Genomic DNA, 14,074 nt, shown 5'->3' with positions numbered 1-14,074 from the left:
TTATATTTCATATCTAACTCTGGTTCGATTCCCAACGTGAGTACAATGCGTCGCCAATACTGGCGTAAACCATCTCTCACTCGCAAAGACATAAGATGTGTGACAACTACGGTGTTTTGAAAGACGAGTTCACCAACTTACCCCAAGCGTTTATGATTGTTTGTTCTATGGCAGTCCTGTTGTTGTCGCCAGTACCTCCAGCAAAGTACAGAGAGAATGACCTGTCGGCTGGACGGGAAGGTTGCTGGAGATTCAGCTCAGTCAATATTTGCGTTAGTCTCGCTTGACCAATCGCAGTGGACTGGACTCCGGTTCCTGATATTGGGGGCCTGTAGTAGACTCTTGTCACTGGTTCGCTGTAGAGAGATACATTAAAAGGTTTCGTTGCATTTATCGACGGATAATGTACTCGAATACTAGCTTGTTCAAAATGTATCGTTCGAAATGGAATACATACGTGATCATTCTAAAGTCTCGGGAATAGTTTTGAATCAGGGCCTAGATTTTCGAAGCTCTCTTAGCGCTAAGATAGTCGTAAGTTAATGTTAAGGTATGGCACTTACGACTATCTTAGCGCTAAGAGAGCTTCAAAAATCTAGGCCCTGGTGTTTAATCCATGAAACACTTGGGTCCGTAACTATTAACTAACATTTCATTGGAACCATGAATTTATCGTACATGCTGAGTAAAGGATTCAAATGTCATGCATTAAGGTGAGGTGAGGTGAAATTGGGTTCAACGTCGTGCTAGAGAATATTTCGCTCATATGACGACGTGCATGCGTGTCTATGTGTATGTGTATGTGCGGCTGCTTGTACTAGCCCAGACTTAAGCTGGTTTTATAGTGCTAGCTCACTGAGATACCATGCGACAGTGAAGCATGAATACCCCCCACTCAGACACAGTATACTGACTCCGAGCCGACCAGTCCTTGTTGTACCAATTAATGCCGAGCGCCAGGCAGGGACCAACAAGTACCATATTTTAACGCCTTTTGGTATGACGCGGTCGGGGCGGACGCTCTAACCACTACACCACGGAGGCGGTCCATGCATTAAGAAAACCACAAACAACATTCATACGAACCCATCAGAATTTATGAACTGTTCACTGCTAATGGTAATCCCAGTTGTGTCTGAAATATAAAAAAAGAATACAGTTCCAGTATTCATAAGTAACAATGATAATCAAAATAATTACTACTTTTCAATGCCCCTATGATTTTGCTAAAGTGAAACAGCTAACACGTCCTTGAAGTGCCTGGAGTTGTCAATATGTGCTAAAATATGTGTTTGATTGTGAATATATACTAACGACATTATTCTTGTCTTAAAAAAAATAAACACTCTTGAACTGCACTCAGACTTGTTGGTCATATTTTGTTATTGTATAGTTTTAGATAAATTGTGAGATACCGGGAAACGGCCCGATCTCAGTATGTATCTCTATGTCTGTAAATTTACCAATTTCTGAAAGAACATGTATTCTTTGACTACCTGCAGGGTTAAGTCTATTTCCAAGTATCTGAAGCTGTGTTGATGTCAGTCCACCTTTGACATCTACAAACGGAACCGGCACTGCATTGCAGTTGTCGTCCGTACAGTATATAGGACCGCTGATGGAAACATTCGCTGCCTCGGGTCCGACAATGTTGGTGTTTCCCAGCTGCACGAAATATTCCACTCTCGTCATCTGTACGCTGCAAAAGACAAAATGTGTTGTAGAACGCCCGCAGGTTTGGAGAGAATGAATATTGTTTTACGGACAATATCGCTGTGTCAATCACCAAGACCAGATGCCACAGACTGCTTCCATCTTGGGAATTGTACAAAGTCTCTAACACTGTGAGAGAGGCTACGTCATTGCCCGTATATATTTTTTAAAGAAAGATTATTTACAACGTACAATCCATGGGATAATATGGAGTTTATATTTCTATAATTAAAATGAATTCCTTAAGTTTCGTTTCCAGACACAACTAGATAAAAATCATATCTTATACAACGGCAAGTGATTCATGCTTGATCCAATGCGACACGGTTTTCAAATGAGCTCTATATGTACATGGATTCCTAAGCAATGCTGGTACATAACACTCAACACTACAATGTTAAGATTACATATTGATTATGATTGGGACAATATATGATGGTATCTATAGCAACGCTTACCCATCCTGTGTGTAATACTTCTGTGCCCTGACGGGGATAATCTCCAGAGGAGCGTTACGGAGGTTAGGTGGTACTGAAAACAAATATTACGTCAGTATTGACAGAAAATGCCCGAAACACGCCAAGTCATGCATTATTATCGCAGATCTCATGTCAAAATGAACGCTTACAACTAACATAGATTATATGACAGAACCAGTACATGTGTCCGATACAGAGGGTAGAAAAGCCAAGATCTGAGCATATATGCAAAGCCTTTGACAGTAGGCAACCTGTGTTCTGATGTAGCGAGGAATAACTCTTCTGAGCCGACGTTAAGGTTCCAAGGGAGACTACTCTTCACACCTTATAGGGAAATCCTAGTTTAAATCTTTAATTTCATAGTCACAAACGCGAATCCTTTCATATTAACGTCCTTGCATATTATATTGGATGCAAAACCACAGAGCAAGGACGAATAAAAAATGCCTGTACCCGACGTTTTATGTAAAATATGTGAGACGGTTAATGACGATTATTCCATATTGGGCCAGTAACAACCATCTTTGATTTTGACAATGATGTTTTTCAGTGCAGAACATCCACTAACCTGACGGGTCCGTGTCTCTCCATCTGATCCACGCTGAGCGTATGTCGTTTGTGATAGCACTGCCTTGAGGGCTTCCCATGTCCACCACGCTGTTGATGAGAACACTGTGACGTCGGCTGTAGGGGATCAGTACTGACCCTGTGTATACGGCATTGCCGCTTCCACCACCCAGCACTGTAGCAAAGAAGACTTGTCTTGGTGGAGGTTGCACCGTGCTCGGGTCCTGGAACCGACCGTCTCGTGTGATGGTGTAGTAGACTCGACTTATTTTGGTGCTGGAAATAGATTACACAGAAGAATCTCATTTACAAAACTGTCCAATAGTCCATTCAATGGCAACATATTGCATAGACATCATGGGTAAAACGAACTATTCTAAAAGAAACGTTTTTGTTATTTTGAAAATACGAGACACAGACCAGATAACGCATATTTCCGTCAAAACAAAATTAATTCAATCAGGTAATTCATGTTTACTGAATTCTCTGCTTCGAATAAAAGGACATACCCGTAATCGCCAGTGTAGGCTACTGTTTGGACTATGTCAGCACTGAATGTACATCTGCAATCTGAACATAATAAAAAAGCAATCAATAGTATTTGTCATTTGAAAAAAGATGTTAAATTCAAGAGATCAACATGTTCACGTGTTATCTTAGCGATTCGATCGAAGAAACAACTCTTTAACCTTTAGAAGTACGAAAGTCGTACAAGTAATGTCGCTTTAGGAACAAGACAGAATTGATAGCACCAATCTACAATCTAACTGACATTCAAAAGAGATTTACTCATTTACCAGGATTGGCATTCCTCCAAGCTGCCTCAATATCAGCTATGACAGATTGTCGTCTAGATTCAGATATGTCCCCGACAAAGTCCACGGTGTAGGTATATCTTAAATTGACTAGGCTAGGAGTGGGGCCTCGATATACAAGTACTCCATTCTGGTTGAAAGGGTTTGTTCCCTGTAGTCCGATGTCCACCTCGTTTGAAAAGTTATTGACCTCTTCTGGTGTCATGCCGGATATCACACTTCCGCCCGTGTGAGTAAAGTTGTATACGTATCCAACAATAATATCCCTGGAGACGGAAAACATAAATGTTGGATTTTTAAAAGAGGTCATCTTGATCAGAAGTTCTTTGAGAGGCATTCTAGAAGTTGTATGGATGAAGGAAAACCAAGTTCTATGGACAGTCAGCTTCTATATTGCAATGACTGCGACGTTTCGGTGTAGGTACTAACACCGTTATCTAGACGGTGTACCTACACCGAAACGTCGCACTCATTGCAATAAAGAAGTTGACTATCCATAGAACTTGATTTTCCTTGATGTCTTTCAGTGGCATTTAGAAGTTGTACATTGATGTCCAAGATATTTTTATGGATTAAACTTCCTTGATCAGAAATTGACCACGTGAGTGCCATTATATATTCACCTTCGAGTGTTGACTGCAAAACAGGGCTGATAACTATATGAATAGATCACTGAAAATCAGTAATGACGTTTCGTAAAAAGGGTAAGCACATCCTGCTCTAACAGATACTACTAACATCACTTACAATAAAACTTAAATGTAGGTTTGTTGCGCGCTGTCAGACAGGCCAATTGTAGAAGTTATAACACATTTACTAGAACCTTCAAGAGACACATTCGGTATATAGAAAGCGTATAAACATGGGATATTGCCTACCCTCTTGGACCCATGTACGTTGTCTTCTGCAAGATGTAGACGAGAGGACAACACGAAGAGCCTAAAACAGAAGAGAACGGACATACAGCTTGCAAGCTAATAGAGAGATGCAATGTTGCGAGATAATGACACAATTTAAGATTTATGTATTATATCAAGGAGCAGCTTCACAAAGGGACTACCACCTTCATTGAGAGGTATTGAAAGAAAGAAGAAGGTAAGAAAGAAATCAACTTTAGCAAAGTTCAGTGATTTGCGTAAATAATGTATCTGGTTAACGTACTGGCAATGGACCTGTTCAAAGCTGCCTGTATTATCTGCTCAAGAGCAGCCTGACTGCTGTCACTGACGTTGCCCCTCAGGTAGATGGTCCGGATGACAGAAGTAGGTGTTTGTCCTGTAACTATCCCTGAATCTGTGGTGGTGGTAATGGACATGTCAATTTCACAATATTCCCCAGAAAAGGGATAGATGCAGACACACGAAAACGGCAGAACGACATGTACACAGAATCCCCCGTTTAAACATTTGACTTCATCGCACGATTCCAGCGTACTTGTGGAGGAGCCGGTGGAGACTGAGGATGCGGTTGTGGAGCTATATCCCGGGGGGAAGCCGATGAACGTCTCGCAGTTGATTCCGCTATATCCAGGAGAACAGGAACAGTTGTATCCATTCGTGAGATCCTTGCAGGTTCCTCCATTCCCACATGGATTCCTGGTACATGCCAGGATTTCTTCTTGACAATATTCACCCCTTGATGTGGCGTGACAGCAACAAGAACCGTTGAAGCACTGTCCTTGATTTTTACATCCAACAGCAGGGCATTCTGGGTCAATCTCTTGCAGCAGGACTCTTGAATTACATATGGTTCCAATCCATCCACTTCTACATAGCTTTCTGCCAGAGCTTGGGTCACAATAATAATGGCCTCCCTCGCAAGTATCTTCTTCTTTGCAGTAGGTTAGACAGTTGGGGCCATAGTAACTTTCAGGACAGCCTGGTGTGGCAGATGGGCGTGGTGTGGTTTCTGCACAGAGGTCTCCCCGAAATCCCTCGGGGCACAGACATATGGTTTCTGAGCTTGAATTAGAAACACATGTTCCCCCATTCTGACAATTAATGCTCATGCATGGATCGGGTTCTTGAGTTGTGATGCTACCTCCTATATAGATCTCACAGTTCCTTCCTGCATAGCCTTGAGAACATACACAAAGATAATCACCGATAAGGTCCTCACATCTAGCAGCGTTTCTACACGGGCTGCTGGCACACTCTAAAATCTCGATGTGGCAGAGACTACCCGTATACCCGATTGGACAGCAGCAGGTACTATTCGTGCAAAGTCCACCATTCCTACACTGGCTGTTTGGACAGATGACGTCGTGCTGGGCTCTTGGATCCCTTTGGTTACAAAATTCGCCCCTCCAACCAAACCGACACAGCCTTTCACCAGTCATAGGATGACAGTTCCATTGTCCAGCATTACAATCTTCTTGGGCCCTACAGAATACAGAACAAGTCGGCCCAAAGTAGTCTGTAGGACACGCTGCAGCAGGGTCTGGTGTGGTCAACTCCGTCTCACAGTTTTCACCAGTGAAGCCACGTGCACAGTCGCATCTAAACCCATTAGCTTCCTCGTAGCACTGTCCGCCATTCAAACACCGATCAGGAGTGCATCGAACCCTGAATTCACAAAGGGAACCGGTAAATTCTTGTGGACAGCAACACTGGCTTTGAAAACACTGACCTCCATTTTGGCAAGGACAAGTGGCATCACTGACGGTTCTCTCAGTACAGTTGACACCTCCCCATGTGGGGTTGCAGATCCGGTTGCCGTCTTGACTGTCGCAGGTGTAGTGGCCGCCGCAGTCGTCCCTGCCTTCACAGTACACGGAGCAGGATGGTCCGTAGAAGTTCGCTGGGCAGGCCGGGGTGGTGGTCGCTGGTGTTGTGGTTATCAACGTTTCACAGACATCGCCAGTGAACCTCGGGTCACATATACAGAAGAAAGACCCGAAAACTGGTCTGCAGTCGCCACCATTCAAACATGGGTTGTCGTCACATGTGCGCTGAATTTCACATTTCTGACCCTTGAACCTTAAATAGAATAATGATATGTCAGTAGTGCAGACAACATAACTTTGTTATTCATCCACGCCTGTGTAGGCCTTCGTTTAGTTTCACTCGATTAAATGTCCTCTCTCGAGGTCTAAACTATTTGAACAATATAAATGTGTCTGGGTCTCGATCCACAAAGCGTTCGTAGCGCTACGACATTCGTAAGCCTATGGTAAACTGTAGAGTTACGACAGGTCGTAACGTTACGAACACACTGTTTTCAGCGTCTAATAAGTGCAAGTAAGCATATGTGTAATAAAGTAGTAACTTCACCGATGGGGCGGGACACGACCATTTTCGCGAACACCTGGTATGATCACTAGTTGACAGTCTTTCATCAGACCGTGTTTATTGTATAATATCAGGAATCGAATCCCCTTTAAGTACAGATTTCATATAGTCATAGAAATGATTCTGTGGGCCATATTTGTATAGCATCTGACGACAGCTTACCACTGTCTGAATTATAACACTATAGTCACTATGTGCAGAGCAAGTATATACCTGATAGGGCAGGTGCAGGAGTAGGAATTGGGTTCATCTTGGGAACAAGATCCTCCGTTCTCACAAGGGCTGGAGGCGCACTCATCTACGTCAATTTCGCAGTTATCTCCCGTGAACCCGGGGGCACAACAGCAGTAGAAGTCAGAGAAACCGTTACCGTATCTGACGCACTCGGCACTGTTGGCGCACTGTTGGGCTAAAGAGGAAGATTTACGGTTCCATAAACATCTAAACACTTTGCAGAGACCATTCTGTGCATACTTGTATTTACAAGAGTTGGAAGTACTTCTCAATCAGTACGGATAAAAAAGGATATTGTTTGAGACAATAACAGTTAGGACCAGAAGTAGGGTAAGGTTTGTATAGTTGTATATTAGTAAGCATTTCTATCTAGATTCGTTGAAGACAATAATAGAGATGATGTCCGTTGCAATTCCTTATTACAATGCAAAATATGTTTTCCTGGTCTTTCTTCAGGTGGACAATTGACTTGCCTTTGCAAGTGTTTGTTATGTCTGCCCCAGTGGGTCAGAAAACGCTCAAATTTAAAAAAGAAGAATTTGAAAGTGATTCAAAGCTTTCTCATTCTATAGTCGGAACCGGACAGTAGACTCTGTCTTTGGTAGAGATTTATATGTTTGTATAGAATGTATGTTTCTTTTATTTACATGAGAAACAGCCATGATCTGCCGAGACAGATATGCTACAGTTGTCACCAGCCCAGCCATCGTTACATATTTTAGCACCGGTGATAGGATTGCAGGTGTAGTGGCCGTTACAGTCGTCGTTCTCAACACAATTGATGGAGCAGTCGTCGCCGTAGAAGAAACGGTCGCACTGAACGGCGACCGCTGCGTCAAGTCTGGAACGTAACAACACACGATACATGATACAACTACCGTGTGGATATACAGTGGGACGTACACATCACATATCTCTCTTATGTAACATGCATGTTGAAGGACGTATGTCCATCACACAATGGGTATGTGAGTGAGTTTAGCTTTACGCCGCACTCAGCAATATATCAAGTTATATGGCGGACTGAAAATAATCGAGTCTGGATCAGACAATGCAGTGATCAACAATATGAACATCGATTAACGCAATTGAGATACGATGACATGTGTCAACCAAGTCAGCGAGCCTGACAGCCCGATCCCGTTAGTCGAATCTTACGACAGCATGGGTTACTGAAGACCTAACCCAGATCTTCAGGCGTCTCCTTCATACAAGGCCAGGGTATGTCCCCAACAGCAAAGTCATAAACGGCGTCAAAAATGGTCCAGGTGGTCAGGTCCGGAGCCATTATGACGCTGATTATGATTTCTATCATTGTTTGTCTGGTCCAAACTCCTGTATTTACCTCAGTCATACTGTTGGAATATTGCAGAGTATGATGTTGAAAATCAAAGTAATAATTCCGGGCCCTCACCTTGTGGGTAGAATGGATCTCTTCCCCGTCAGAGTATAATCCTGGAAGTCTCCCCGGACGACTGACCTACTGGAGATGGGCTCCTGTTTGGTGTACGTGAAGTTGAAGCTGTCGACCCTCTCCTCCCGCTCTGTATCCGCGTCGGAGATGGTGATGGTGACGATAATGTTCCCCTGCAAACACGCAACACATGTAGTTTTTTCTTAAATTGTTATTATTTTGTTGTTGGTACTGTTGTACTAACATCACGAAAGATCATTAAAAGTAAGCACGGAATTCTATATAATATATTCAAAATGAAGGGAATATAATTAATACTGGATTCACAATGGCGAGAGATAACAGATTTCGGAAATACATTTTGTCAAACTATGTTACATTATTATACTTAATGAGTAAGTGAGTGAGTGAGTTTAGTTTTATGCCGCTTTTAGCAATATTCCAGCAATATCACATTGCAATGGGCTCCACACATTGTACCCATGTGGGAATCGAACCCTGGTCTTCGGCGTGACGAGCGACCGCTTTAACCACAAGGCTACCCTGTCGCCCCTTATGCTTAATGATAGTAGAAATGCATTTTAACATTTGTAAATATATAAGATCAGATAATCTTCAGTAAAATGTCCATTGCAAAGGTGGTTTAAACATAATTTTTCCGGATTGGTAAACAAGCAGTATGGTGCTTATCTGAATACCGCTCCGGATTGCAAAGGTATCTCTTTCAGACACAGGACATCGACGTCTCTCACCTGCCATGAGTCGAGTGTGATGGGGAGGGGGTTGGCGAAGCCGCTGATGAAGGTCAGGGGGAAGTTGAAACTGCTGGTGTCGACGTCAACGCTGCCGACGTCAAATGTCTCAATCTCGCACGGATCCCCTGTGGCATTTCTGCAAACACAAATAACAGGTTGATGTAATGTTTCACATCATACAGAGATACCCGCTTGCCATTCATATCACCCTTTATCTTAGAGTACATCAATGTGCCAGCTGTTGGTTTGAGATATCATTCGTGACACTTTATCCACATAACCCATGCGTAGTGTGTTTATGCAGGGATAATCTACAACTATATAGTCTCTCTGGTTTATGCTATAAACCATGTGTATAGTTTTATTAGTCTATTTGATAGTATTTACGATTTAATTAATGTCAATGGGCACTGGCTGATTTCCAAGTTCACAGTACGACTGTTGTTGTTTTCATTCATTGAGACGTGTTATAACGACGTTTATTTATGACATAACATCCTTTTATCTGAAGGATGGTCATGATCACATAGCAGCTTTCATGCATACAAACAATACAAATAGTTTGACGAAACGAATGACCTTATCAAACCAGAAATAACTGAAATATTGTGCACATATCGGTATTGTTTCGGCTTTGACAGACATGTGTAATGATTTAACATCTATTTCCAAATCTTGTTAAATACTTTTGTAAATCTTCCCATTTAAGAGTCTGTTTAAAAATAAAGCACACCCCCGTTGCTAATCACCCAATTATCCCTTAAAGAATAGAGTCTTAGCGAGTCAAGCACCTGATGCGGATGTGCCGGGTTTAATACAAATAGATCCGGATTAGGGTATTTGCTAGTGATTGGGAGCCCCAGTGTGTATGTTCTAGGCGTGAGAACATTCGCTAGAACACTAGAGCAGCGGGTCGTGTTAGAAGTGGCACAAGCTCGTTACACTGGCAAACGTGTTAAGGTTACGCCCTACCCAGTAGCCACTGCACCCAGCATCCCTGGAGCGGAATATATTCTAATGTGTAGCATTAGTCATGTTGGGAGTTTCGGTTAGGTAAATACACATTCAGCTAGTTATTTTTAAAAACATGATGGAGTTGTATGACAGGCGTGCGGAAGGAATACAGATGGTGTGTGTGATATGTTTGAACAGTTGGTTGGAGAGGAATTGTTGGACCACACTGAGTGAAGTATAAAGTGATCGCATTAACGCACACAACGTTAAATACCACAGATAGATAGATAGTGGAGGTATGGTAGATAGATAGATAGTGGAGATATGGTAGATAGATAGTGGAGATATGGTAGATAGATAGTGGAGATATGATAGATAGATAGTGGAGATACTGTAGATAGATAGTGGAGGTATGGTAGATAGATCGACAGATAGTGGAGATATGATACATAGATCGATAGTGGAGATATGGTAGATAGATATATCGATAGTGGAGATATGGTAGATAGATAGATAGATAGTGGAGATATGGTAGATAGATAGTGGAGATATGATAGATAGATAGATAGATAAATAGTGGAGATATGATAGATAGATCGATAGTGGAGATATGATAGATAGATTGATCGATAGTGGAGATATGATAGATAGATAGATATATAGATAGTGGAGATATGATAGATCGATAGATATATAGATAGTGGAGATATGATAGATCGATAGATAGTGGAGATATGATCGATCGATAGTGGAGATATGATAGATAGATAGATAATGGATATATGACAGAGAGATAGTGGAGGTATGGATGGACAGACAGAGATAGATAGTAGAGGTATGATAGATACATAGATAGATGGGTGTTTGGTTGGTTGATGTCTGGATAGGTAGATAGATAGAAATAGAATTGGCCGCGTAAAGATACTAATAGGCGGATCTTAGATCTTATATATATATCTATATATATATATATATATGAGAGAGAGAGAGAGAGAGAGAGAGAGAGAGAGAGAGAGAGGAGAGAGAGAGAGATATAAAAGTTGTGATAGTCGATAGATAGATGGATGAAAGGAGGGATCGATGGATGAATGGAATTGCTTTCTTATTTCCTACAGATATATAATTTAGCTGAGAGGTGTAAAACTGTATAATGTACCACGCTTGAATCCTAGGATCCTGTATACCACCCATATGTCAACTTATATCTGATGAACTGTGATAAACAGTGTGCCAGCGACAGCAACATCTTTGATGCACCAAGACCCGAAAATATGCTGGGAGTCATCTGGTGTCAATACCTACAATATCTACAAGTTTATGACATAACCAGATCAGTTCCAACATAAAACCTTCACTGACACATTCGGATAATATATTCGTATTAATTGATGTGATTGCTAGTTATCCAAATTCTCAAAATATGATAATAATTTATATATTTGTGCTGATACTTCAGCGGTATGCTGGTGCAGTTGGGTACAGACATATCAGTGTTGCAATGCACCTCCAACAAAACACATACATTACTGGAACTTGTTTAACAAAGGTTTGCTGCGGATAGTCGTGGGCTTGTGTCAACATTCTGAACCTGGCTTGGAATATCAACTACCCCACCCTGTGAAATTACCGTCAATGTAAACACAGAAAAATTCATGTAGAACAATCCTAAACATTGGAGTAATTAGGGAGGTTTAAATGTCCGTTAATTAGTTGATGAAAGGTGGTTTACACTAAGCTTAAATAATCAGATGACACCTTGAAATATACTCATGCCAATAATGGTTGTCACCCCCTTCAATTTTTTTAATTGGAGATGAGTGTGGGGTGGGGTGTGAGGTGTGTGTGGGGTTTGGGTGGGGAGGGGGTGACAACCATTATTGGCATGAGTATATTTAGATAGTTATATTGTATGTGTAATTGGGATACCTTGTTACCACATTATGTATTAAAGGCATAAACTAAATATATTTTATGATGTCGTAGGTGCCAATATAATCATAAATTATTTTAATAGGATTAATGTTCTACAGCACGAATGTTTGCATACTGGGAGCTGGGGATTGTTCTAGTGCTGTTCCGATATTAAATATGGCCTGTAAACTCACCTCGAAAGGCATATATTGACGCCATAGTCACATTGACCAGTGCAGTTGCCGTTTCTGGATTCCCCATCACAGCATTTTCCATCTTCTTTCAGAAAGCCTGTGTTTTGAAAACTGTCGAAACGGATCATCAATTTGGCCGTTCCTGAGCATGGTGTTATCTGAAGAGACAAACGCAAATTGATTAAATTATTGCAAGAAACGCTGTCTTCCAACCAGGACCAAATAACTGCCTGTAATTAAAATTCCCGATTAACGTAATCAGTATATGTAAATATTTGATATTGAATTTCTGATTGAGCCATCTTAAGCACGACTACAGCCATGACACTGGATCGTTCTGAACTGAACTGATATTTATTTAGATGACGTATTTGAAATAATTCTAGTATTGCACAACTGAATTATAAACATGATATATGTATGAAATAACAGCTACAATCAGTTGGATAGGTGTTGGGTTTATGATGCTAAGTGCTGATGACCCAGCTAATCAATTGGATAGGTGTTGGGTTTATGATGCTAAGTGCTGATGGACCCAGCCAAGCAATTGGATAGGTGTTGGGTGTATGCTGTTAAGTGCTGATGACCCAACCAAGCAAATGGATAGGTGTTGGGTTTATGATGCTAAGTGCTGATGACCCAGCTAAGCAATTGGATAGGTGTTGGGTTTATGATGCTAAGTGCTGATGACCCAGCTAAGCAATTGGATAGGTGTTGGGTTTATGATGCTAAGTGCTGATGACCCAGCTAAGCAATTGGATAGGTGTTAGGTTTATGCTGTTAAGTGCTGATGACCCAGCTAAACAATTGGATAGGTGTTAGGTGTATGCTGTTAAGTGCTGATGACCCAGCTAAACAATTGGATAGGTGTTAGGTGTATGCTGTTAAGTGCTGATGACCCAGCTAAACAGTTGGATAGGTGTTAGGTTTATGGTGCTAATGGCCCATTGTGGTTCACACTCTCGGTCTCCGGGCTTCTCTGACGGTTCTGTCGTTTAGGGTAATGCCAGATGAAGAGGAAGCAAGTACACATTTCCTCACTCATTCCAAGCTATTGTGTTCGTACAATAAAGATAGGCAGTTTCTAAACCAATAGGGGCTGTGGGGTAGCACAGTGGTCGTCAAGCCGAAGACCCGGGTTCGATTCCGCACATGGCCACAGCGTGTGTGAAGCACATTTCTGGTGTTCCTCGCCGTGATATTGCTGGAATATTGCTGAAAGCTCACTTACTTACCCTAAACCAACATATTTATAAATAGTTCATAAATAGATTGATAAGCGGACATTAAACCAGACACAAATCAATTTAAAATGGACACCATGAACTGATTCTATCGAAATCGTCCGAACCAACGAATTTCAGAAACCAGCCAGTAATCTACTACAAATAATTGACACAGGGCAAGGACTGGGGAAGGTATCTCTGCAATGCATTCACAAATGCTTGTAAAATGTTTATCAAAGCTCTTCCAAACAGAAGAGATTGTTCCATTGATTCCAGCTTCCTTCAGATGAGCTCTCTTGTCGCTATCCAGTGACGAGAACACATATAAACACTTGGGAAGTCAAATACAACGCGGGTTTCCCATTATATGGCCTTACTGTAACTATTTCGTTGTAGTTTTCATCATGGGGGATGTCAATAGCAGAGGCAGTCAATCAGTGTACAATGTCAGTGTTGGAATACTGGTGTACATTTCCGTATGTGACTTGTAGGATTTAAATTTCTCATTGACTGTGGTCGAAA

General features: G+C 41.6%; 1 protein-coding gene across 1 annotated transcript; it reads right to left on the bottom strand.

Moving 5' to 3' along the window:
• Positions 1 to 3,548: 3,548 nt before the first annotated feature.
• LOC124275261 (neurogenic locus notch homolog protein 1-like) lies at positions 3,549 to 13,371 on the bottom strand. Its single transcript, XM_046710742.1, has 9 exons — positions 13,285 to 13,371; positions 12,327 to 12,484; positions 9,265 to 9,403; positions 8,513 to 8,685; positions 7,794 to 7,939; positions 7,078 to 7,273; positions 4,736 to 6,552; positions 4,453 to 4,513; positions 3,549 to 3,840 (listed from the first exon to the last, which is right to left on the bottom strand). Exons 1-9 carry the CDS (start codon positions 13,369 to 13,371, stop codon positions 3,549 to 3,551), a joined length of 3,069 nt encoding a protein of 1,022 aa, XP_046566698.1.
• Between the last annotated feature and the right edge of the window lie 703 nt (positions 13,372 to 14,074).

The sequence above is a fragment of the Haliotis rubra genome, unplaced genomic scaffold (genome assembly GCF_003918875.1).
Source record: "Haliotis rubra isolate DU_JTF1 unplaced genomic scaffold, ASM391887v1 Scf2, whole genome shotgun sequence".
NCBI lineage: Eukaryota > Metazoa > Mollusca > Gastropoda > Lepetellida > Haliotidae > Haliotis > Haliotis rubra.
Note: the sequence above shows the minus strand (reverse complement) of the source record. Positions and strands in the feature narration are given on the sequence as shown.